General features: G+C 41.6%; 3 protein-coding genes across 4 annotated transcripts in view; 2 read left to right on the top strand and 1 right to left on the bottom strand.

The window, feature by feature from the left end:
* inpp5b (inositol polyphosphate-5-phosphatase B) overlaps positions 1-22,711 on the top strand; it is a 101,646-nt gene that overhangs the window by 36,589 nt on the left and 42,346 nt on the right. The window lies entirely within an intron of this gene.
* On the bottom strand, positions 596-11,143 carry LOC311025142 (glycoprotein endo-alpha-1,2-mannosidase-like protein). The gene is made up of 4 exons (XM_084027887.1): positions 10,298-11,143; positions 8,189-8,298; positions 1,939-2,015; positions 596-1,615 (listed from the first exon to the last, which is right to left on the bottom strand). Exons 1-4 carry the CDS (start codon positions 10,806-10,808, stop codon positions 979-981), a joined length of 1,335 nt encoding a protein of 444 aa, XP_083884013.1. The 5' UTR covers positions 10,809-11,143; the 3' UTR covers positions 596-978.
* LOC311023979 (myelin-associated glycoprotein-like) lies at positions 13,833-20,791 on the top strand. Of its 2 annotated transcripts, XM_084026122.1 has the most exons (12): positions 13,833-13,944; positions 14,062-14,104; positions 14,781-14,867; positions 15,044-15,400; positions 15,484-15,780; positions 16,718-16,975; positions 17,051-17,338; positions 18,256-18,522; positions 18,597-18,893; positions 18,967-19,057; positions 19,259-19,328; positions 19,871-20,791. In XM_084026122.1, the coding sequence occupies exons 3-12, from the start codon at positions 14,822-14,824 to the stop codon at positions 20,267-20,269; spliced, it is 2,370 nt and encodes a 789-aa protein (XP_083882248.1). In that variant the 5' UTR covers positions 13,833-13,944; positions 14,062-14,104; positions 14,781-14,821; the 3' UTR covers positions 20,270-20,791. The 2 variants fall into 2 exon arrangements, with proteins under 2 accessions (XP_083882248.1, XP_083882249.1); XM_084026123.1 differs by lacking the exon at positions 14,062-14,104 and having other exon boundaries at positions 13,892-13,944.

Here is a 22,711-nt window from a genome sequence, read left to right as displayed (position 1 = left end):
TCAAAAAATGCCCATCTGAAAGTACATTTCCCTTTAATAGGCGGCAGGATTCAATCCCATCTAACTCCATGTAGCAGAGTGCTCCAGTAATGGTGCATCATATAGCCACGCGAAAACACATTGAGCCTCAACCTTCAACCTTCACGCTTAACTTCTGATTCTGTTGACTTTCCTTGAGTGACAGAAGATGAACACTGATCAACATAACCATGAGGTTGCCTGGCAACCAGCAGAGACTCCAGAAAGTACCACATAATATCATTTTTACAATCCGCTTCACTAAACAAATGAGGTATGATGTGTTAATAAATTAGCTTTAGAGGTGGTGGCAGATTCATTGTTTGACCTGAAAGTATTTGTGAGTTGAAAAAGGCTAAACGGCTGTCTTCACCTGCATGCTTCACCCCTAATTACTGCTTTAAAACACCATGACTGTCAACTCACGTATGAAAAGAAATTTAAATAATAAGCCATTTGATAAAAGAAAATAATGAGGAATGATGTTTAGAGGAATTATATAATGTGCTGGATTTTAATTTCCTTTAAAATAATACCAGAAAATATTAACTTTACTTTTTAGATTTATGTAATTAATGTCATTATGTCTGCTTGATGTAAAGTCTGATGGCTTCATTAATATGCAGGAGGGCAACAAGGGATTTCAAACCTGTAACAGAGTCTCATTCAGTTTGACAGCCAGCTGTGGATGAAGGTGAAAGCATGAAAGTGATTGGTAATCGATTCTATTCTATAACTGCAGGGAGGGGGAGGAGTCCCACCGATCATTTGAGAACTCTTGTGGAACCCTTTTTAAATGCTGCTTCACCCAGAAACCCCCTGAGACGCGTCACACCGCCGACTCTGTCCGCTTCTTGCAGATCAGCACGCGTGCACGAGACATACGCGCGTGCACACACTCTGCAGAAGCTCTCCCCTTAAACACACAGATCTGGTCTGCATCGATCCGGGTCTGGAGCATCACATGAGCCACGTCTCCTTCTCCTTGTTGAACTGCTCGGCCCAGCGGCGCGTCAGATCCAGGTAGTGGTCGGGCGCGTGCGGCTGATAGTCCAGGTACACGCGCGTCACCGTCTTCTTGGGCACGGCCCTCTCGATCTGCGTGCCCTCGTGCCACTCGTTGAACGACGTGATGGCGACGACCTCCGGCCTCACGCTCAGCGCCGCCTGCAGGCCCGTCTCGTAGTAGCGGCCGTTCACGCGGTTGCGCATGTTGTGGTTGTTCCAGGGCCGCACGCTGGTGTCGATGTAGCCCGGACCCACGCCGGGGATGAACAGGAGGTTGTTGCCGTCGCAGAAGGCCTTGATGGCCTTCCAGTTCTGGTGGGAGGAGCCGAAGGAGAAGCCGTTGGAGGCGAAGTACGTGTACATGCCGTCGAAGCCTCCGGCGAGGATGTCGTGCTTGTGGCGCTCCTCCACGATCAGCGCGATGAAGACGGAGTCGTAGGCGGAGCCGCGCACGCTGTGGGCGCCGGCGGGGGTCAGGAACTCGGACCAGGACTCCGGGGGGGTCAGGTAGGCGTCGTAGATGTAAAAGAGGGGGAGGCTCTTCCCCGTGCTGGAAGGGAACTTGTAGAAGGCTCCGTGGTCGCCATACCTGTTGTTTTAAAGACAAAAACAGTGAAATAATAACATGGCGAGACAGTCGATGTGACACGTTATTAACCCTCCTGTTATCCTTGACCCCTTTAATGCATGTCTATAGATTTGCTTTCTATGTCCTCCATACCTTTGTTGGAAACCATATTTGGGTTTGCATGTGTTTGACAGGTTCTCCTGATCCTTCAGGTTTGGAAAGTCATTCATAAGTCATGAAACTCGCCTTTATGTAATCAGAAATGCGTCTCAGCTTTGTCACGAATGTTCTTTCAGCCGTGCATGAAATCTTAATGGTTCTCTGACTTAAGAAGTGCAGCCTACCTGTCGATGATGTACTTGATGTTGTCGTGCACACTCTGGTCGTTTCGTCCTCGGTATGGTTGGAGGTGAAATGCAACCTGGGAAAAAACATGCAGACAAAACATGTGTCTTATTACTGCCGTTAAAAAATCAACATTTAGTTTCTAAGGGAAGATCATCCGACTGCAATATGGTTTTTACAAAGGAAATATCTCAGTAAGATGCATGTTATTTATTTGTTTTGTTATTTATTTATTTATTTTTATTAGGGGCACTGAATCACAGTACAGAATATAAAAAAAAATAAGGTGAGATGCAATTCTGCAAAACAAGTTAGTTATTTTGACCTTGTGTGACCCCGAAGTGTAGCACCATGTTCCAACAACTACAGTGTTTACATGATTTCCATAAAACCGGAGTACAACATGAAGCGTCGGCCACCAGTACAAGCGGACCACAGTTAGCCTGTCAAGCAGGAAAAAAACACATTTCACATTCTGTCGCTCTGCAGCTGGAAGTGCCGGCCCTCGGGTTTTTGTAATTGATGAGAGAAAAGCAGCAAAGGGACCCGAGGTGACGTGTACGAAAAAGTGCTTTAGTTGAATATTTTAAGAAATGGCCAGAGAATTCAGAGATTTTGAATAATGTATGATCAAACTTAATGGATGTAAGATGTCACGACTCATGTTGTTTGATTCTTCCCGGTGAAAGTCTGCATTTAGACCTTAAAACAAGACGGATCGGACAAGTCGGGATTTTTCCCCTCATGGTTTTGCACCAGCGGAAATGTTAAGTGATCATTCAGGGTTTTTTTTTTTCTTTAATCTTTGTAGCCAATTTCATGGTAATCTATTTAATAGCTGCAGAGACATTTTACTGAAAACCAAAAAAAAAAGAAAAATGTCTGCTGGTGGCGCTGGAGTGAAAGTCATGGGTTCAACAAAGTCATTCAGTAAAATGTCACGGCGATCCGTCTCATCGGATTGGTCTGCAGTCCGACAGATAATCTGCAGGATTAGAGTGCAAATCTGTCACTTTGTGAAATCTAACTTTCGGCATTATGAAAATGACATGTTTGTTCACATTTAATCTCTGTTCCACCTGATGTTTCCTCCAGGGGAGCCGTATCTGTGGAGAGGACGCCTGCTGGCTGCACCGCCGCCGGCTGCACCGCCGCCGGTGTCACTGTGACATTGAGCCTGAGTGTACTAATGGATTAAAGTGATGTTTGGAATTGGCTAAAGCCGAGCAAATTGTTTTAAGCTGCATACGTCTATGGATGAGCTGTCAACTGGACCGAGAAAAACAGAAGCGTCTCCACTAATGGAGATGCTAAGTGAATCTGATGTGCTACATCTTGATGGAAGATGCTCTCACAATAATAATTTGAAGAAATACAGTGGAAGGAACACCTTGACCATCGGAGGAAATCACAGCCAGGAGACAATGTTTGTGAAAGCCATAACTCTCCAGACTTGTTGTGTGGGATCAACCCCATGATTCATGCTGAGCAGAGTGGAATTTAGTGCCATGTCATGCATATATAAAGGTCCGGACCCTTATGGCGATTTGATCGATTTCAACACCTTTCCTCGCAAGAGCGTCGGTTTCAATCCGTGGTGAAAGCCGGTGGACGCGCGGCGGTCACGTAACACCGAATGGAGCTGATACATCTGGAAAAGTGTGGCTGATGCCATTAAAGGACACCCTCAGGCGTTATTCCCCCGTGTACATGCAGCTACATGGCCTACTTATTGGACAGAACTTTCACAGCCCCTCAGGGTGCAGATTGTTCAGAGAGGCAAACTGAGTCATGGGACTCATTTTCCCCTGTGCTCTCTCCCTCCTGCACCCGGCTTCCAATCACCCCCACCGTGCCCCCCCACCCCCACCCAACCACCACCCCCTCAGCAGGAGGACTATTTCAGCTCCTCTTCAAGCTGAGGCGGAGCAGCAGCTCCACGTGAACTCCACTTGTACAAAATACAGGCCGTGTGTGTGGGTGCTGCTGCAATACTGGACTTATATAATAAAAAAAAGTACATTGCTTTGCTTGTGCAGCGTTTCCTAAGAGCATCCCAAGGGTCGGTGTGTTTTTAGCGATGTGGTGTGGGATTGCCAGTGTGATGGAAGCTCGGCCTGTTTTGGGGCGAGAGAGCTCTGGTTTCCATTCATCTCAGGTTTTCAGGTGGAGAATCGTAGTTGTGTGACTTTGGTTAAAAACCACGATGGGTGTTTTCACAATTTTGTGGAGGAGCTTGGTGATAAAATCTAGTGTTAACACACTGTTTACACACATTTATCTCTTCTTATGCCAAAAATATATAATATTTTTTCCTGTAAAACACATCATGACAAACTCACTTTTTCATTGTGCACATACATTGGGGTGGAGTGACTTTTAAGCAATCCAGTCAAATTTGAAGAACACACTTTTTCCAGCTTCTAAACATGTTAAATGTCATGTTTTTCTGCGCTACATTATAGTAATCTGAATATCTTTTTGTGTTTGGAAGCAATTTCAGTAAAACATTTTAATACATCAACTTGAAATGAAATATCAATATAGTTTATGTCCTGTCTGTTTAATATTGTGCTCTCTTTCTGGTGTTTATTCCTAAATAGGATTAAATCCTGGAGAGGCGAATGCCTCGTTCGTGAGCCGCATGAAACCGCTGTAAAGACTCCTTCTGTCTCAGATCGCTCCGTCAGGCAGGAGGAAGACTGCTGAGCTCACTGTAACCCTCGTCTTCACTTCGGAGGAGTGCTGCCGTGACAAACCAGCCAAGACGGCAGGACAAGGAAGGACAAAGATATGACAACAGTGCATGTGGACAGGTATGCTATCCCTCCGTCACAGAATCCGTTTTAATTCTTATTTTCATGAAGAAGATTCATTCTTCCTGGGGGTTTTTTCCCGGCATTGACTTCTATATTATTTGCTCAGTTGCATGTAATTAAACGGACCCTCCAAGGGCCCGATGTTGCAAAACAACACTGCTCATGCATTCCCACAAACATTTCTCAGCTTGGCCGGTCGCCACCGTGCTTCTAAAAGCAGAACCGCATGTGTGTTTCCTGATCTGATCCATCTTTTGGCCGTTGCCGGCGCTCCTGTGGGACCATCTGTCCCTCCTTTTGGGCTCCTCTCGCTCCTTTTACAGCCTGCCGTTCGGTAGCAAAGAGCAAAGACATTATTTAAGGTGGCAGCTTTAGAAAATTTGCATTTGAGTTGCAAAGGATCAGAGCCAAAGTTCTCTACATTGTCAGCATTTAAGCAGAACTTATGCAAGAAGGAGATAAATGTCCTTATGTGCAGAGGGAGTGGGAGGAGTTCATCAAACACGAGGAGAACTCGGAGGACATGCTGAAAGAAACTATTCTATGGCTTCTGCTGCTCTGCTTTTATATAAGACACTTCCTTCCCATCCCGAGGATGTCGTGCTCGCTCAGTCACCCGGGACAACAAAGCATTAACTCCAATCTAATAGCTTCTCTCCTGACAGCGTTACGTTTAAAACCTCGTCAGGTCAGCGTTGCATGTCTAATCCAGGCCTTCTCGTCTTTTCTCACACAGAGATTCATTATTTCTTTGCCCGCAGCCAAACAACAGTCTAAACAAATGTGATATCAAATATGACAAACCGCCTCTCATCAGGAGTTGTTTATACGGGAGGACGAGGCCAATATCACGCCACTGCTGGAAAACGATCGTTCTCTTCACATCGGGACACAAACACTGGCATCGTCATGAATTGGGTTGTAATGATCCTTCCTGTGACTTTGCTGTATGATTAACCTTGGTGATAACTTTGATGGTCAGTGACGGGTTAAATTATACATACGTTTAAATAGGAACATACATCAAAACACAACCTGCTGACCAAACCATAGAAATATGAATAGTTAGAGTAGTGGTGTTTTTTCCATAGTTTGACAAAGATTTGATGAAAATAAAATCTAAAATCTCGATACTATGACCCCCGTTGATCATTTTATTACCCGTGAACATGATTAGGAATGTCAGTAACAATTATTTTCATTCTTTTTGATTAATTGTTCATCTATAAAATACCAATAAACATTAGAAATTATCCCTGGTGACATCTTGAGAGACAGTTTGAATTTATATTAATATTACATTCATATTAAGGCAAAGAAAAGCAGCCAATCCCCATATTTGAGATGCCATAGCGAACATGCTCCATTATTTTTGGTTAAAGAATGATTAAAACAGCTAATTGAATATGAAAACATGGATTATTTTCCATCAACTAACAGATTCCCGTTGCAGCTCTAAAGATCGTAGAAACTCAAACAGAACCTGACGGTAATGTTGATGCTTTTATCCGGTCGGCCGGCTGATCTTTCTTTACTTAAACATTTAGTGTGTCGGGCGAATGCTGTTGGTGCATTATTAATGGCACCTGCTTTGACATAAGAAGACTCTTTCAAGCCTGTCTCTCTTAAATGCCATGTTACATTCATGCAGAAGCTTCCGGATGGCTTTGAATATTCACATAAATGTCATCATGTTTCTTCAACTCGTTTTAAAGAACGTTTGGGGGGAAGCCTCAAACTGTGTCGTCATCTCTTATCTTTCTTTACCCTTCATTGTCTGGAGAGTATGTGACATAAATTGTACTGCATTATGTACAAGTGTACCTTGTAAAAGTGTAATACTCCTTCGATACAGTGGCAGGAGGCAGAGAGACCAACAGGGTGGGCAGTCATTTTCTTCAATGTGCCATTTTCCAACCTAATTGGCAAATCGGTCATGTGGTTTTGCTAACCCCCCCCCCACCTCTCTCCACCCTGCTGATGTGCTCCGGAGCTCATTCAATCCCCACTGAACAACCGATCCGGCAGCAGCAGCAGCTATTTGACCTGTTTTTTTTTTTTTGCTCTAATACTGGAGATGTCACTGCGGCTGCAAACATCCGGAGTCAAACCCCCGAGTAGCACAGGCAGCTTCATAGGAGGCAGCAGAACGAGTTCAAAAGCTCTCAACCTTCCTCTCCTGTGACAAAAGCAAACCGCCGCCTCTGTGTGGAACTCTCAACGCACAATGGCTGCTTTGAGATTACTATCCTGAGCAGCGTTCAGCTCTCTACTCACCTCTGTGAAGCATCATTAATCCCTTTCCAGCTCCGTGTCACGGTGCTCTTAGTGAGATGAATGGATGGAGAAGGAATGGACGGACGCATTAACACGTCGGACCTCGGCCTCAATACTCCAGCAGCACATTGTTTGTGTTTGTTGTAGCTTTTCTGTATTCCCAGAGTCACATTTCAAGCTGCTTTACTGTATGTAACGGAGTGCCTCAAGGTTCCGTGCTCAGCCTACTTTTGTTTTCTTTCTTCGCTGTCGCATGGAACGATACTCGTTGCTATGCAGATGATGAGGTGTTGTATTCTTCTCTCCCTGATGCATTTGATAATACACTCTACCATTACTGTCGCTCAGCTCACTAAACGCAGATAAAAATAGCTTCATAATTTCTTCTGCAAGACTCCAGACATTGTTAAAGCTCAGGGGTGGGCAACATAACGTGTTGCCTGTGACAAATATACAGGTATTTTCTCTTTTAAGCAACCTCAGAGTGAACAAATTCAGTCTGATTTTTGTATTTGAGACACAAGTAGTGTTTCATATCATCTGCATAGTTTAATTCTTAAAGTCATTCTGACTGAATTACTTTCTTATGCCTGGCAATTTAACCCTGTGTTCAATTTTGAATCATTATCTTGGATCACAAGACATCTGTTGTTTGTCTCGAGTAGACGGACAGAGATAAGGAAGCCTTTCTGCTCTAGCCACTTGGAACACTTTCTGGTAACTGTTTTTATCCTCAATTGTGTCTTCTCTTCGCCTACTCGTATTGTTTAATACTATTATGTGTCTTTGGAGTTGTGTATTGTTTCATCTCAAACTTTTTGTGCTCCTGTCTTCCTTGTCAAAGAGGCTGGTTCAGGGGGAATAACCTGGTTAAATAAAACACTAAAGAAAAATAAAAGGTTATGAATACCCGCTGCAATGCCCACACCATTACTGATGGAAATCCAACTCTTCCATCAACAGCTGCTGATTTAAAATCCACAATCAACACTCATTTTCCTGCATGTGTGTAAAAATGTGCTGAATATTATGACTCTTCTTCCAGGCTTGGACTCGTTCCCTACTTTGTCAGGTCTTTCTCTCTCTCTCTGTCTCTCACACACACACACACCCACACACACACACACACACACAATGTGCTGACGCCTTTTACCTTGAGGTTGTGTCTATATGCAGCATCCAGTACAGCTGGTACCAAATCCTCAGCGGGTTCCCCGTTGTCGTCGGCCAGACCGGGAGGATACCAGGACAGGACCAGAACCCCTAGAGACACACGGACACTAATGACTCTGATCATCCACCCTGTACCAAAGACACTACCTCAGAGGACAACTACTGCTGAGAACCTCTGTCCAGAAAATGTCATATGAATCTCTGGAGGCGTTGTTAGGCATTGTTAAAATGATGTATGGATTTCATGCTGATTGTGAGAAACCCTTTGCTTTCATTAATCTACAGTAAGGTTTTCACGCATTGAGACCATTCAACTGCTCTGGATAATTATCACGTTTTACAGGAGCAGATGCTGGTAAGGTTTTCTGTATGCATGGTTGGATTATGAGGCAATACAGCAGGTCTCTTTGTAGTCATTCGGCATCTCAAGTCATTTAGTGTCTCTTTGTGGTTTGTTTCGGCACCAAATGCAGTTGGTGCATTATTCATAGAACCTGCTTTTGACTTGGGAACACTCGTACCACTCTGCTGTTTGTGAAGCCTTTGGCTTGGGTTATATGGAGGAGAGTGGATTCATTTTTTTATCTCCACGACGACCCGCCCATCAACCATACCTTGCACCTAATTGCTGTATATGCATCTGTCATCTATGGACTATTTATTCTATCTTGTTTAAGTGGCAATCTTTTCACGCAGCTCGAGTGTGCAACAGCTCATATATTCCAGTGGAGAAATGCTTCCTCGTGCTACGATGCTGGTCAAGAAATAGCTTCATGTCAGCCACGAGGATCTGGCACATCGGATGTGCACTTAGAGCTAATTCATTAAATAAATGTCCACTTGCTGTGGAGCAATGGGGACTATTAGATTACACACCCAACTATGTTGGGGTGTATTAAGAATGAGGTAGCGGCTATTTATTTTATTTATGGGCCTCTGTGAAGCGGTGGGGGAAACAGTCATCAAGCCAAATGGAACTATTTAGAGTTTGGCTGGCTGTGGTGTCTAATTAAATTGATTATTTTGACTAAGCATTGCGAGCCAGCGCTCCCATGATCCATCTGTCACGGTCGGGGAGGTTTGGATTGGGATAGGCGATCGCTCTGGGTGAGGTACAATAGACAACTCAGCTGCCGGACAGGGACATCGGGGCCTATCATGTGTAGGCTGCTGACAGCCGGACTCAACAGGCTGTTACTGGATACCGAGCTACAGGACTTTGATGTCTTTAAGGGGAAGCCATACAAGTTCTTGAAAAGACTCACAACATACCTGTTAATAATTCATGAGATGTCCAAAAAAGGGAATCTAAGCTTTAAGTTCTCAGAACAGCCATGAGGGACATTAGGGTGATAATTTAATACTGTACATTTACTTTTATAAGTTCAGAAGACAATCCAACTAAACCTTAGATAATGACACAAAATTTAAATTGGCATCATTTAATTCCCCTTCAGTATTTGAAAACTCTTGCCACCCTTTTATTTTTATTTGTATTAAATCTGTTATTATATCTCGATATCAATCAGACTAAGTAAATATCTCACTTTATATTGACTGTCAATGGAAATGTATTCTATGAAATGACCTGATGTATATGTGTTCTCACTAGTAATTAGTTAATTAAAGTAATGGTTCCAAAACGTCTTCTTATGAAAAGTATAGAAGTTGAACAGTTCATTGCATTAAACATTGTTTTTTTATGAATGTGAGTATTTCAACATAAATAGGCTACTTATGAAAGCCATGTTATTGATTTCAACCAGATTACACAGCCCTTAGGGACATACTGTGTTGGGGAAAAGTAATTAAAATTGAACCACAATGTATATTGCTTTTAATCAATTCCTAAATCAATAGTCAGGAAGGTGTTCTACTCATAATGTAGACCCAATAAGTTGGTGCTTTTTAAAGTGCCTCTGAGCTGAGCGTGTAGGGAGCTGTCCAGGACGTGTGGTGCTGAAAATGTTTCCTTCCCCACAAGCAGCTTCATAGATTATTCTGTGCAGCAGCTGAGCAGGAAAAAGCATCAGTCTCCTCTTTATATCTTTCTATCCCTCTCAGAAAACAAATGTTGAGTTCCCTATACCTGCTGCGGATGCCCCGATCTGCTCCATGTGGGACTCCAACACGTCCGGGTCCCTCGAGCTGTACGGATTAAGTTCGGGGTAGAAACTGGAGCCGATGTCCTCGGGCGGCATGTGTCTCCCTCGCGGGTAGCTGGATGCAATTTTGGGGTCCCAGTGTGGGACCAGGATGTGGTCCCAATGGATGTATTTGCCGTCCATGTGTGGGTTGCCGTACCAGGTGTAGTAAAAAATGTGGACGTCATAAAATATGATCCCCTCGGGGCCGGAGTTTGACGAACCCGCTTTGGCGTTGCCGCCGGCTGGACGCGCATGACCCGGGGACGCGGTGGCGACACGGGACGCGGAGCGTCGGTCCATCTTCCCCGCTATCATCGGCAGGAGCTCCAAGCCCGGAGCCAGATCCGAGAAGCCGTCGGTGGGCTTCAGGGTCCTCAGTCCCATCATGGTCCCAAAGACGAACAGCGTGAAGAGGAACAACGCGATGCACCCTTTCCTGCGTAGTCTGGCCATGTTCGGCTGGAGTGACCGGCAGAAAGCTGTAAACGTGGACCGGGACCAGATGAACCCCTCTCTGTCTGGTCTTGTTTCTGCTTCCCCTGCAACGAGAGTCCACCTCGCAACCTACGAGCTTAAGTGTCCTGCTGGCAACTGCAAATGGCAAATCCGCAACTCAAAACAAAAAAGTGGCTACATGATTGCAGCGCGGTCGCAGCGGGCTCCACACCCTGGAAGTAACCGCGTCCGTGTGTCTCCCGTCGGCTGGAACAGGGGCGGGTGTTCCCGTGCAGACCGCCCTGACACCGGACACAGACGGGCGACCGGCGTCGGGGATGATGCTCTCTCTTCCAGAGGAGTTTCCCAGCCTCCGTGGTTGGTTGGTTCCTATCAAAGAGGCGGGGCTCGTCTCATCTCGTTTTTATCTTATTTACGCAGACAGAAATATGAAACATGTGTGTGAATGTTGGCAGATCAGCAACAAAGTGATGGATTTATGGCTGTCGGAAGCGACGTCACCACGACTCGTCACAGATTCTAACCTCTTTAGCACGAGCCGCGGAATCAGCTGTCATAATAGTTTTATTAAAGTTAATTCGTTTGATTGATGGCGCGGTGAGTTCAGAGCTTTACTGACACCTAGTGGTCATTTTATGTAACGTACGGTAATTCACGATGCTGCCTTCAGGTACCGCTGGGAATTATGATGTTGTGATGTCCAGTTTAATATTCGAGATGCATCTAATAATAAGCAAACATATTCATTTTTAATTGTATGTATGTTGACTTTGAACAATATGAAGGAGCTTCATTCACATTAATTCACAATAGTGGCCTATTGAATAAATTAACAACAGAGAGTCACCATTGCAGTCCATTAGCTCGTTGCACCTTGGCGGGAGTCCAGCAGTGAGACCTTGGCTTCTGGCCACGATGATCTACTGGATCCCTCCATGTTTACTGATACTTTATTAGATTGTTTGATTTGTCTACTGAGCAGTTTGTTCAGACAGAATTCTGCTTTACAGGAAGACATTATTGCTTCCTAAATGTTAAATGTTTTGTTTTATTTAGCAGATCTGAGATGTTTCAGTAAACCTGAGATCTTAGTCGGAGGTTCTGCTTCATATTATAATATATAACCACTCTCTGGCCAAGAAGCCTGTTTATAGGGACATTCATTAATGTATTCATTTTTATTTGCAGTTTCTTGAAAACACCAATTTACTTATTCTAACGCATCGTTATGGCGCATAGTTTTCTCTGATCTGTGCAATTATAATTTACATAACTTGGATCGGATTAATTATATCGATTATGTATTATATTATTTTATGTGCCACAAGGGTTCATGCAGTTGTTTTTAATTTGTGGGTATTATTTATTTTTTAATAATCATGGTAAAGTAAATAATTTAGTTATCTTTCGGCCAATTAAAAGATCACTTTCCTCATTGCAAAGAAACGAAGGTGATTTGAGATGATTAAAGTTCACACTTGATTTCTGTTTCAGCTCCGTTTCGAACCAGGAATTCTCAGGTTGAAATGCAAATAATTAAAAACCAGTTAATTAAGTTGTTTCTAATGGGGCTGAGTGCAGTGGAACATTTTAAAAGCATTGTTGCACGTGATGTGATCCGAGAGCTCGTCGATGCAGTTTCTAATTGTTGGCATGTTGCAGTTGTTTCTATCGGCCACTAGAGGTCCCCACATCTCTGTAAATGAGTCCACTGCGTTGTGTGTTTTGGTGTTTGCAAACCTGCAGACCCGTTAATGTTTTCATGTGAATACGTTTAATTTCTTTGCTGGGCCTTGTTGCCGATTTGTTCAAGTGCAATTAATTTATTTCGACTCAACAGATATGTATGGAAGCTCAGCTCAGTAAAAAAAACACTAACCCTAATTTTGACATTTTTGCTTATATCTTAGGAACGGAGGGTCGTAGAGACTCGGGAGTGGGTGGCGTCTGTCTAATTCGACCCTTCTGAACACGCCAGTCTTTGTACCGAAGTTCTACCGAACTTTGAACCGAGTCTCTGCGACCTACCGTTCTGGAGATACAGCCAACATAAAAAATGTATATATATGTATATATATATATATATACAGTATATATATATATATATATATATATATATATATATATATATATATATTAGAGCCCGACTGATAAAGGATTTTGAAGGCTGATACTGATACAAATTTGTCTGTTTGTTGATTTAAAAATCCGATATTCCGATATATCGGCCGATTTTTTTTTTTTTTTTCAGAAACAAGTAACAAAATATTAACAGATTTCCCTAACATTAGTTATTTGTAGTTATTTAGTCTTCACTAGAATAATATGATAATGCAGTTTAAAAATAAACTTGTTTATTTTATTGTCACAACGGAACAGAGGAACATCAAAATATATTAAAGTTCTGATAAATAAAATGCATAAAAATACAAACTTCAGATATAAAACTTAAAGTCCTTTGAACAAAAACACAATAACAACAACAACCAAAGTTACCAGTATTAAAAGACTTGGTAAGCTTCAAAAGGGTGTTTTGTCCGTTTTTATTTTATTTAAAAAAAATTCATTTATCGGCCATTATAAATGCCGATACCAATAGTAACCGATAGTTTGGAAAATGCCTAATATCGGCTGATAATATCGATATATCGGTCAGGCTCTAATATATATATATATATATGAGTAACTTATCAACTATTCATAATGATATTACGTCTTTACGCAAGTAGTCACATTCCATTTGTCTTTCTTTCTGCTGTCTTAACCTTCATTTGATTCCTTTCACTTCCTCTTTATTTCTAAAAAGCTAAGTGTTCTGAGGAAACAGTGAGCACCTGTGTGGAAATATTACGCATTTTAGTCCTTTTTGTTGTGGAATATGCAAAAGAGCTGCCCACTCTTAAAATCCCGTTCATATTCTATAACACAGCTCTGGTTTCTTCTCGTGTGATTCCCTTCGACAGAGAAGAACTGAGGAGACTTACGTTACTGTGCTACAGACAGAATGAAAACACTGTTGTGCTGATGAACACTTCCCTCACAAATCTTTCAAGAGCTGCGCGTCCCACCCAGACGAGCCACCAGTCTGACATGACTCCGTTGTTGGATTATTACCACTGACCCTTCAATGCTGGTAAAAACCTTTATTTGCTTCTTCATCAATTTCAAAAACAAAGAATGGGGTATTATACGATGCTTCATGATAAAGTCAGGCGGTTTGTATTTCAACCTCACGTGCTCTTTTTTCCAGAAAATAAAGACATTGTATGCTGAACATAATTGTTGGCTGTAAGGTAAGACTGAATATTCGGGAAACTCAGATTAATTCCAGCTATAAAATGTCTGATTTAACATGTTAGGACATCCAGTGGAGCTGTACAGAAAGAGTTATTTCTTTATCACAAACATTCATCAACTGAAGCAGTCTAGTTCATTTTAAACTGTTAAATACGTTATTTAAGTCGATATCATTTGAGTTTTCTCACTTTTATTAAAAAGTCCATCTATCATATTCATGTTTTACCTTTTTTTTCTGCTGCATTGTTCTGATGGTTGTAGTTGCATCCGGGATCAATTTGCAAACCATTTAATATGGTTATTAGTATATATATATATATATATATATATATATATATATATATATATATATATATAATTCAAATTCAAATTAATTTGTTATCAGTGGAGAAAAGCACATTATTTACTACAGAAATATTATCCTGCTCTAAGTTAATGCAGTAATGTTTAAAGATTTGTTATTCCAACTAATACTTACTTATTTTTTATCTTTATACGTTTATTACTTTCAGCAACAAAAATCAAAAGTCACAGGCAGATTGTTAAGAAACAAACCTTTAGAGTCAATGCCAAGATTTGCCTCTAAGAACAAGATTTATTCCAGATTACCCTGAATATTCATGTTGTAATAGTTAACCAGGAAATAATAATGAATACTTGTGGTGTGTCCAGGACTGTCCCTCTCTGTAGGATCACCAGCCTGTCAGGAAAGCATGACGGGTGCTGTGAAGGTTTTCCTCATATTCTGTCTACTTCAAGGTAACGTTTTCCACACTTTAATGCTTTTCTGTGTCTTTCACACGTTCACAATTACTCACAGATATTGCAAAAAATCTGCTTTTGGTCTTAACGTTGACTTCTTGTGGGTGTGTGCTCCTTCTTATCTTCTGTTAACCCTGGCTGACATTTATTTTGTTGCTATGGTTTCACCTCAGGTAGCTCATGCCAACACTGGGCGGCCTTCATACCTCAGACAGTCGAGGGTCTAAGTGGATCCTGTGTGGTGGTCCCATGCACTTTCAGCTTGCCCTCTGATTGGGATCACCACCTGGACGACTCCTGTAAAGCCATTTGGAAGAGAGGCTGGAGCCGAACGCAGGTGTTCGACTCCAGCCTCCAGCCAAACTTAAACATCGTGCAAGGAAACCTAACGGGCGTCCTGCGCCAGAAGGACTGCACCACCGTCTTCGACGACCTGCTCTCGGACCACTATGACAGATATTACTTCAGGCTGCAGTGCGACAACGATCTGAAGTTCAACTTTCCACCCAGCGTCCTCATCACCACTCACAGTTTGTGTTCTTTCCTGTTTTACACGTTTACACATCTTTTTGGTTTCTCTCTTTCCTAACTCCTCGTTTTCCTGACTCCTCAGATTCTCTTCCCAAGCCGACGATAACACCGTCCAGGCTGGAGGTGGAAGAAGGGACTCCGGTGAGGTTAAACTGCTCGGCTGTAGCTCCCTGTCCCAGTCTCCCCCCGGCTCTGACGTGGACCCCGACTGTAGGCGACATCGAGGAGAACGCAGAAACTAAATCCATGACCTCTGTTATGAACTTCACCGCCTCTTACCTCCACAATGGACAGAGGTTCTTGTGCAGCACTGTCTACACCCGACACGCTGGCAACAGTGACCTTTTATATGAAAAAGGTCTGACCCTCCGTGTTCTTTGTGAGTACTTTTCTGACGATTTTATGTTTTTTGTTTTTGTTTAAGCTACGATGGTGAATAAGGGCCACTGTAGGAAAAAAAATGGCGTTGAGGGGTTGGGGCAATATTCCGGGAAGAAAAGTCACAAGTTTGCGAATTTAAAAAGTGACAAATTTGCAAGTTTATTACGATGCTAACAACCAGCATTTATGCTAGCTAACTTCCCATGAATGTACGCATTTTTTTATTTTTCAAATTAATAACGTCACAACGTGTGACAACGCCTCGCTAAGGTCCTTAGGGTGACGGCTGTTGATGGTTATTGTTGGTTTTATTTATATGGGATGAAATTTTCATCTTGTGGGTGTTTATTTTGACTTTTTTTCTCTGAATATTCCCCACCTCTGTCGTCTCCATTTATTTTCTTCCTACAGTGGACCTTATATTCCGTCATACACATCATATAAAGTCCACCTCATTTTACATAATTTTTTTTAAAACTTTTTGATAAATTTCTGTTTGTTTATCCTCCTTGAGCATAACATCTGCACATAATCAGTGTATTAATCCTTACAACTGCAGATTAAGATTATTGCTGCCTGGTAACTCTTATAATTTATAACTTATAATTACTTTCATAAAGCTGTATAAATGTTTTATCAATATTAATAATCTAAGTAGTTTCAACCTCTTATATAGCACTGATTATTACAAAGAGGTTGACATGTTCAATTGAGTTGTAATATTGGCATGTCGTACTTCTTAAAGGGATAGTTTGACAGTGAGTACAAACACACTTGCAGAGAGCTCGATGAGAAGATCGATACCACTCTCATGTGTTCAATATGAAGATGCAGCCAAGCAGCTGGTTAGCTTAGCTTAGCACAAAAAGCAGAAACGGGGGAAAAACAGCTGTCCTATCTGAAGCTCATTAGATCTAAAATAAAATCTCTTCCAGATCCTCCAAACAACACGTCGGTCAGCTACCCCGGCCCCGTAGAAGAGGGCAGCACGGTGACGCTGACCTGCAACTCCAACGCCAATCCAGCCGTGGACAGTTACACCTGGTACAGAGTGGATGGGGATCAGGCGACGGCGGTGGGTTCGGAGCAAAGCCTCACAACTACCGTCTCAGAAGAGCACAGCCGATTTTACTGCGCAGTCAGTAACGGATACGGAAACCAGAACTCGTCCACCATTCAGATAGACGTACAATGTAAGTTAGAGGGATCACAAATATTCACCAGCACTGATGGACTGAAGCCATGCATGTTTTTTGTTTTTTTCCCAGATCCACCCAAGGAGACCACAGTAATCGTGGACCCTAGTGGTCCTATACTGGAGGGCAGCTGTGTTTCTCTGCTCTGCAGGACCCGTGCAAACCCACCTGTGACCAACTACACCTGGTATAAAGACGAGGAGGAGGAGGAGGAGGAGGAGGAGGAGGAGGAGGATGAGGAGCCCAGATCGAGCTTGGTTATAAACGCCGTCGACCCGAGTCACAGCGGTAACTACCACTGTGCGGTGAATAATGAGCTGGGAGAGGAGATTTCAGCGCGGATTCAGCTGGACGTTCAATGTGAGTTGATTTTTCCACAGTGAAGACATTGATTCACACTGATAACAAATAACAAAAGCATCCATGTCTCAGTGTGTTCATATGCTGAACATGGCTCTACTGTATCTCCAGCTGTGGACACCCAAACATGATCCGGAGCCAAGACTCAACACAGCGTCTCTGCTGTGGACAGTAGCACACACTGTCACATTGCGTGACAGAACCTCAAAGTCTGTGTCAGCGGTCCGTCATGAACGAGCTCCGTTGTATGTGTTCATTTGTGTGGAGATGTTTTGACTCCTTCTATAGACAGAAAATGAACATGTTTTCTCACATCTCCAAATTCATTCTTGGTGATTTTAGGTACTTTGCCTCCTGCTTCTCATTATTTAATGCACTGTAGCATCCATAGATCTTTCACCCCTAATATATTTGAGTTTGCTCAGTTGCCCCTTTTTATCTACGACAAAAATCTAGGGCCACTGTAGAGGGGAAAAAACGTGGCCGTATTCAGAGAAAGAAGTAGATCCATGGGAAATTAGCTAGCATATATGCCTGTTGTTAACATCGTAAATATATGACTTTATAGACTTGTTAATTTCCGACTTTTTAAAAAAAAATTCCACTTCATAATCTTGTTATTGTTCCACTTTATAATCTCGTAAATTTGCCGCTTTATCTTATCTTTATTTGACTTCCCCCAAAACAAAAATGTGCTTTTGTGTTAATCTTAGGATGATAATGAAAGGCATCAAACGCTCTTTTTATGAAAGGTATCACGCTGTGTGACGCCAACTTAAAATTACAAATCGCTACAGCCTGAAAGCCTGCTGCAAATCAACCTTGAATCATTAGTTGGGGAACATGAATTGTGCATTCCCAATCAATAAGCAATAAGCCTGAACGCCTGTCTAACGTAAAGGTGATCTTCTCCTCAGATCCCCCCAGGAACACCTCGGTGTCTCTTCAGCCCTCTGGTCCAGTGCTGGACGGCAGCTCCGTGACTCTGACCTGCGAGAGCATCGCCAATCCAGCGGCGGAAAATGTCACCTGGTTCAGAGTGGCGGGAAGAGAACAGGAGACGATGGGCTTCGAGCGAGACTTCACCTTCAATGTGACCAAACTCTCGGAGGATCGCTATTACTGTGAAGCTGTAAATGTCCACGGAGCTGAATACTCGACGCCTACCAATATTGACGTCATATGTGAGATTGATTTATTTTTATTAATCCTAAATCCTTGAGCATGTGCAAATAGCTAGTTACCTTCTCTGTCTCAGTTGCTCCGGAGATCCTGCCTTCTTCACGCTGTGTCAAGGTTTTATCCCTGATCCGATGTTCCTGCGACGTCCAGGGGAACCCGCCTCCCTCTCTGATTTGGGAATTGGCCGGGGAGCCTGTCAATCACTCCGCGGCCATCCCGATCAGGGAAGTTCCCCTGGGGAGCGCGGGCACGAGGAGCTTCATCACCCTGCACCGTCTGGACGAAGACATGCCCTCTCTGGTCTGCCTCGGCATCAACCCACTGGGCTCCGATAGTTTCACCTTCAACATATCCTCCAGCGAAACCCAGCTAGGTAGAGGAACCTGCAGGATGCTGCACTTCTGATTAACCTTTTCCTTCGCTGACAGACACCATCTGTGTTTCAGGCCTCCATGCTTTGTCCCTTTTCATCGGCTCTTCGGCGGGAGCTCTGGGGATGCTGCTGGTGTGTGTCCCGCTGCTTCTCTACTTTTGCAGGTGAGAAACATGGAAACATAACTGGAAGACAGCAGCTGACGCCTTCACGGACATCGATGTTTACATTTTTGAAACTGGTTTCAATTCGCTTGCTGGGCGTCAATTTCAATTGCTGCCACAGAACATTCATGAAATGAAAGAATTTAATAAAAGATAATAAATGACTGTATATAAACAATACATTTTTTGTGTTGGTTGTAGGAAAAGGAAAGGCAGCCTTTCACTCAACAAGGGTTTGGTGGACACTTCTGACTTTTTGGTTGCTAATGGGGTGAGTTTACATCCTTGCACACATGTGCTGATTCATAGTTAGATACATTGCTTCTGTCCGGCTCTCTGATTGTGGGCTGGTAGCTGTTATTTAATTCAGAAAGAAACTCTATATGAATTCTTCTTCTGTTTTTGGCACATACCATTTACTTTAAAGGTTGAGGAGGTGATTGTATTCAGAAACACTTTCTGTTATATTGCTTGATATCCTTGTAAAATACCGATAGCAATGAATATATTAAATGCTCTGAAAAAAAAAAGTCATCTCTGGGCGTGGCAGGACTGTATAAACCCTGTCAAATCAAAAATGGCTGCCTGTCAATGCTTACTTCCTTGTTGTGTGCACTAGGGGGCGGGGCTTACTCGGTTCAGTGATGCATTCAAACTCAAAATCCAAATGACCTACTCTGCCTTTAAGTATTCAATACAAGATAAAATTATGGTTTCAATGGAGCGAATATCATCTCATTGGGTCTAATTGTGTAGCAAAGAAATACCATTTCTTCTCCATTACTTCAGCACATCTCTTGTTTTTCCTTGTAGACCAACTCTTCAAATGTGGATATGATTTATGCCAATAAAGCTGTTCTGGAAGAGGAAGGAATCGTGGAGGAAGATTCTCTTCACTATGCCAATGTGGACTTTGCTAAACTCCAGGCTACGTCGAAGGCTGTGCTCGGGGAAGGGGAGATCCGAGGCCTGGCCTCAAAGACGGCGGAGTATAGTGAAATCCGACTGCAGCCTGCAGGAGACGCAAAGGAAGACGAGACAATTGCTGACAACCATTCAGGACAAAGGAAAGACACTGATGGTGTCATAGGGCAGGTCTGTGAAAAGGTTCTGGATAGCTTTAAGGGATCAGGGCTACAGGATGTTACTGTGTCAGCAGAGCTCAATACGTCTGCAGCACTAGAGGTAGGAACTGTAGAAAACCTGATTTAAAGTCATTAATGACACACTTATGGCTTCAAGTTCAGATCTCAACTTTTATCACTGTTACTATTTTTCCTGGTTCTTTATTGAAGAAAAAAAAAAAACAGAAAAACCACCAAAACATGAATACATATAGTTACACCACAATCAACCACAACAGTAAATGTCCCCCTCTTATCTAAACGTATGACCTTTATTCTTGTGTGGTTGACTTCTTTAGATAAATGCTGTCACATTTATCATGCTACTGTTCATATTTAATATGTTAATGCTAACATTTGTCTGACCTTTCTGTTCATTCATGATTCAGAACCTTTGAAAGAAGCAGTTTATTTTTGTTTGTTTTTTGTCTGAAGACAACATAGTTTGTGCTTGTTTATAAAACAAAGAAAGCTGTTCTATAAGAGCTGAATTCAAAGAGTGTTATGAATGGTGCATATGGCACATTGTTTTAACATGCATACGTCAGAAACAAGGAACTCTTTTACAGTATCACAACATTAAGGCAATGTCATCTTGTGTTCATGAATGTCATAGTGGTATCAATAAATATTTCAAATATGTACATTTGCATATGACCCTTTATTTTATAATTCAGGATTTTAATACAAAATGTCTTTTTTACTTTCATATTTGAGGGGCCATAGATTTGATTAAGTTCATATCATTGGTTAATTTCCTCTCTTCTAATTGAAATACATTTACATACTATGACTATTTTTTGTGACTTTGTCAACAAACTATACTGACTTTTTTCATTACTTTTTCGACATACAGTACTATGACTTTTTTCGACATACTATACTATGACTTTTTCATGACTTTTTTCGACAAACTATACTATGACTTTTTCATGACTTTTTTCGACATACTATATTATGACTTTTTTGTGACTTTTTTCGACAAACTACATTGACTTTTTTCATGACTTTTTTCGACATGCTATACTATGACTTTTTTCGTAACTTTTTTCATGACTTTTTTCGACATACTATACTATGACATTTTCATTACTTTTTTCGACATACTATACTATGACATTTTCATTACTTTTTTTCGACAAACTACATTGACTTTTTTCGACATACTATATTATGACTTTTTCATTACTTTTTTTGACAAACTATATGACTTTTTTCGACATACTATATTATGACGTTTTCATGACTTTTTTCGACATACTATACTATGACTTTTTTCATGACTTTTTCGAACATACTATACTGACTTTTTTCATGACTTTTTCGAACATACTATACTGACTTTTTTCATGACTTTTTTCGACAAACTATACTATGACTTTTTTCATAACTTTTTTCGACATACTATACTGACTTTTTTCATGACTTTTTTTGACAAACTATATTATGACTTTTACTTGACTTTTTTTGACTAACTATACTATGACTTTTTTCGACATACTATATTATGACTTTTTCATTACTTTTTTCGACATACTATACTATGACTTTTTCGTGACTTTTTTTGACATACTATATTATGACGTTTTCATGACTTTTTTGACATACTATATCATGACGTTTCATGACTTTTTTTGACATACTATAATTACTTTTTTCGACAAACTATACTATGACTCCTTTCGACATACTATATTATGACTTTTTCATTGCTTTTTTCGACATACTATATTATGACTTTTTCATAACTTTTTTCGTCACTTTTTTCGACAAACTACATTGACTTGTTCATTACTTTTTTCGTAACTTTTTTCGACATGCTATACTATGACTTTTTTCGTCACTTTTTTCATGACTTTTTTCCACATACTATACTATGACTTTTTTCATGACTTTTTTCGACAAACTATATTATGACTTTTTCGTGGCTTTTTCGACATAATATATAGGAGCCAAATGTGTTTGGTTGTGTTCTGAGGTTTCTGGTGTAATTCACTCATTGTGTGTGTGGGGTCGCGGTGTATATAGGTGGCATTGTTCAGCCCCTACCCGGAAGGGCAAACGGTTTTCAACCGCTATGGCGCGGAGACGCTCTTCATGACGCTGTTTTGTTTGTTTGATTGTTTTTCTTTGTTTTGGGCAATGCATAGCAATAAACCCACTGTGTCGCAACTCAACGGACAGCGTGGACATTCATTCAATGCGGTATGAGAGCGATATCGGCGAGGCGTGTCAACCAGGTTATTCCGAAGTTAAATACCTCAGTAGCTCTAGTATTAGACTGAGCTCCTTTAACATAATATATTATGACTTTTTCATGACTTTTTTTGACTAACTATATTATGACGTTTTCATGATTTTTTTCGACATACTATACTATGACTTTTTTCGACAAACTATACTATGACTTTTTTCATGACTTTTTTCGACATACTATACTGACTTTTTTCGACAAACTATACTATGACTTTTTTCGACATGCTATACTATGACTTTTTTCGTGACTTTTTTCGACATACTATACTATGAC

The sequence above is a fragment of the Eutrigla gurnardus genome (assembly GCF_963514095.1).
Source record: "Eutrigla gurnardus genome assembly, chromosome: 14".
NCBI lineage: Eukaryota > Metazoa > Chordata > Actinopteri > Perciformes > Triglidae > Eutrigla > Eutrigla gurnardus.
The sequence above is the reverse complement of the archived record's forward strand: the minus strand, read 5'-3'. Positions and strand labels throughout refer to the sequence as shown.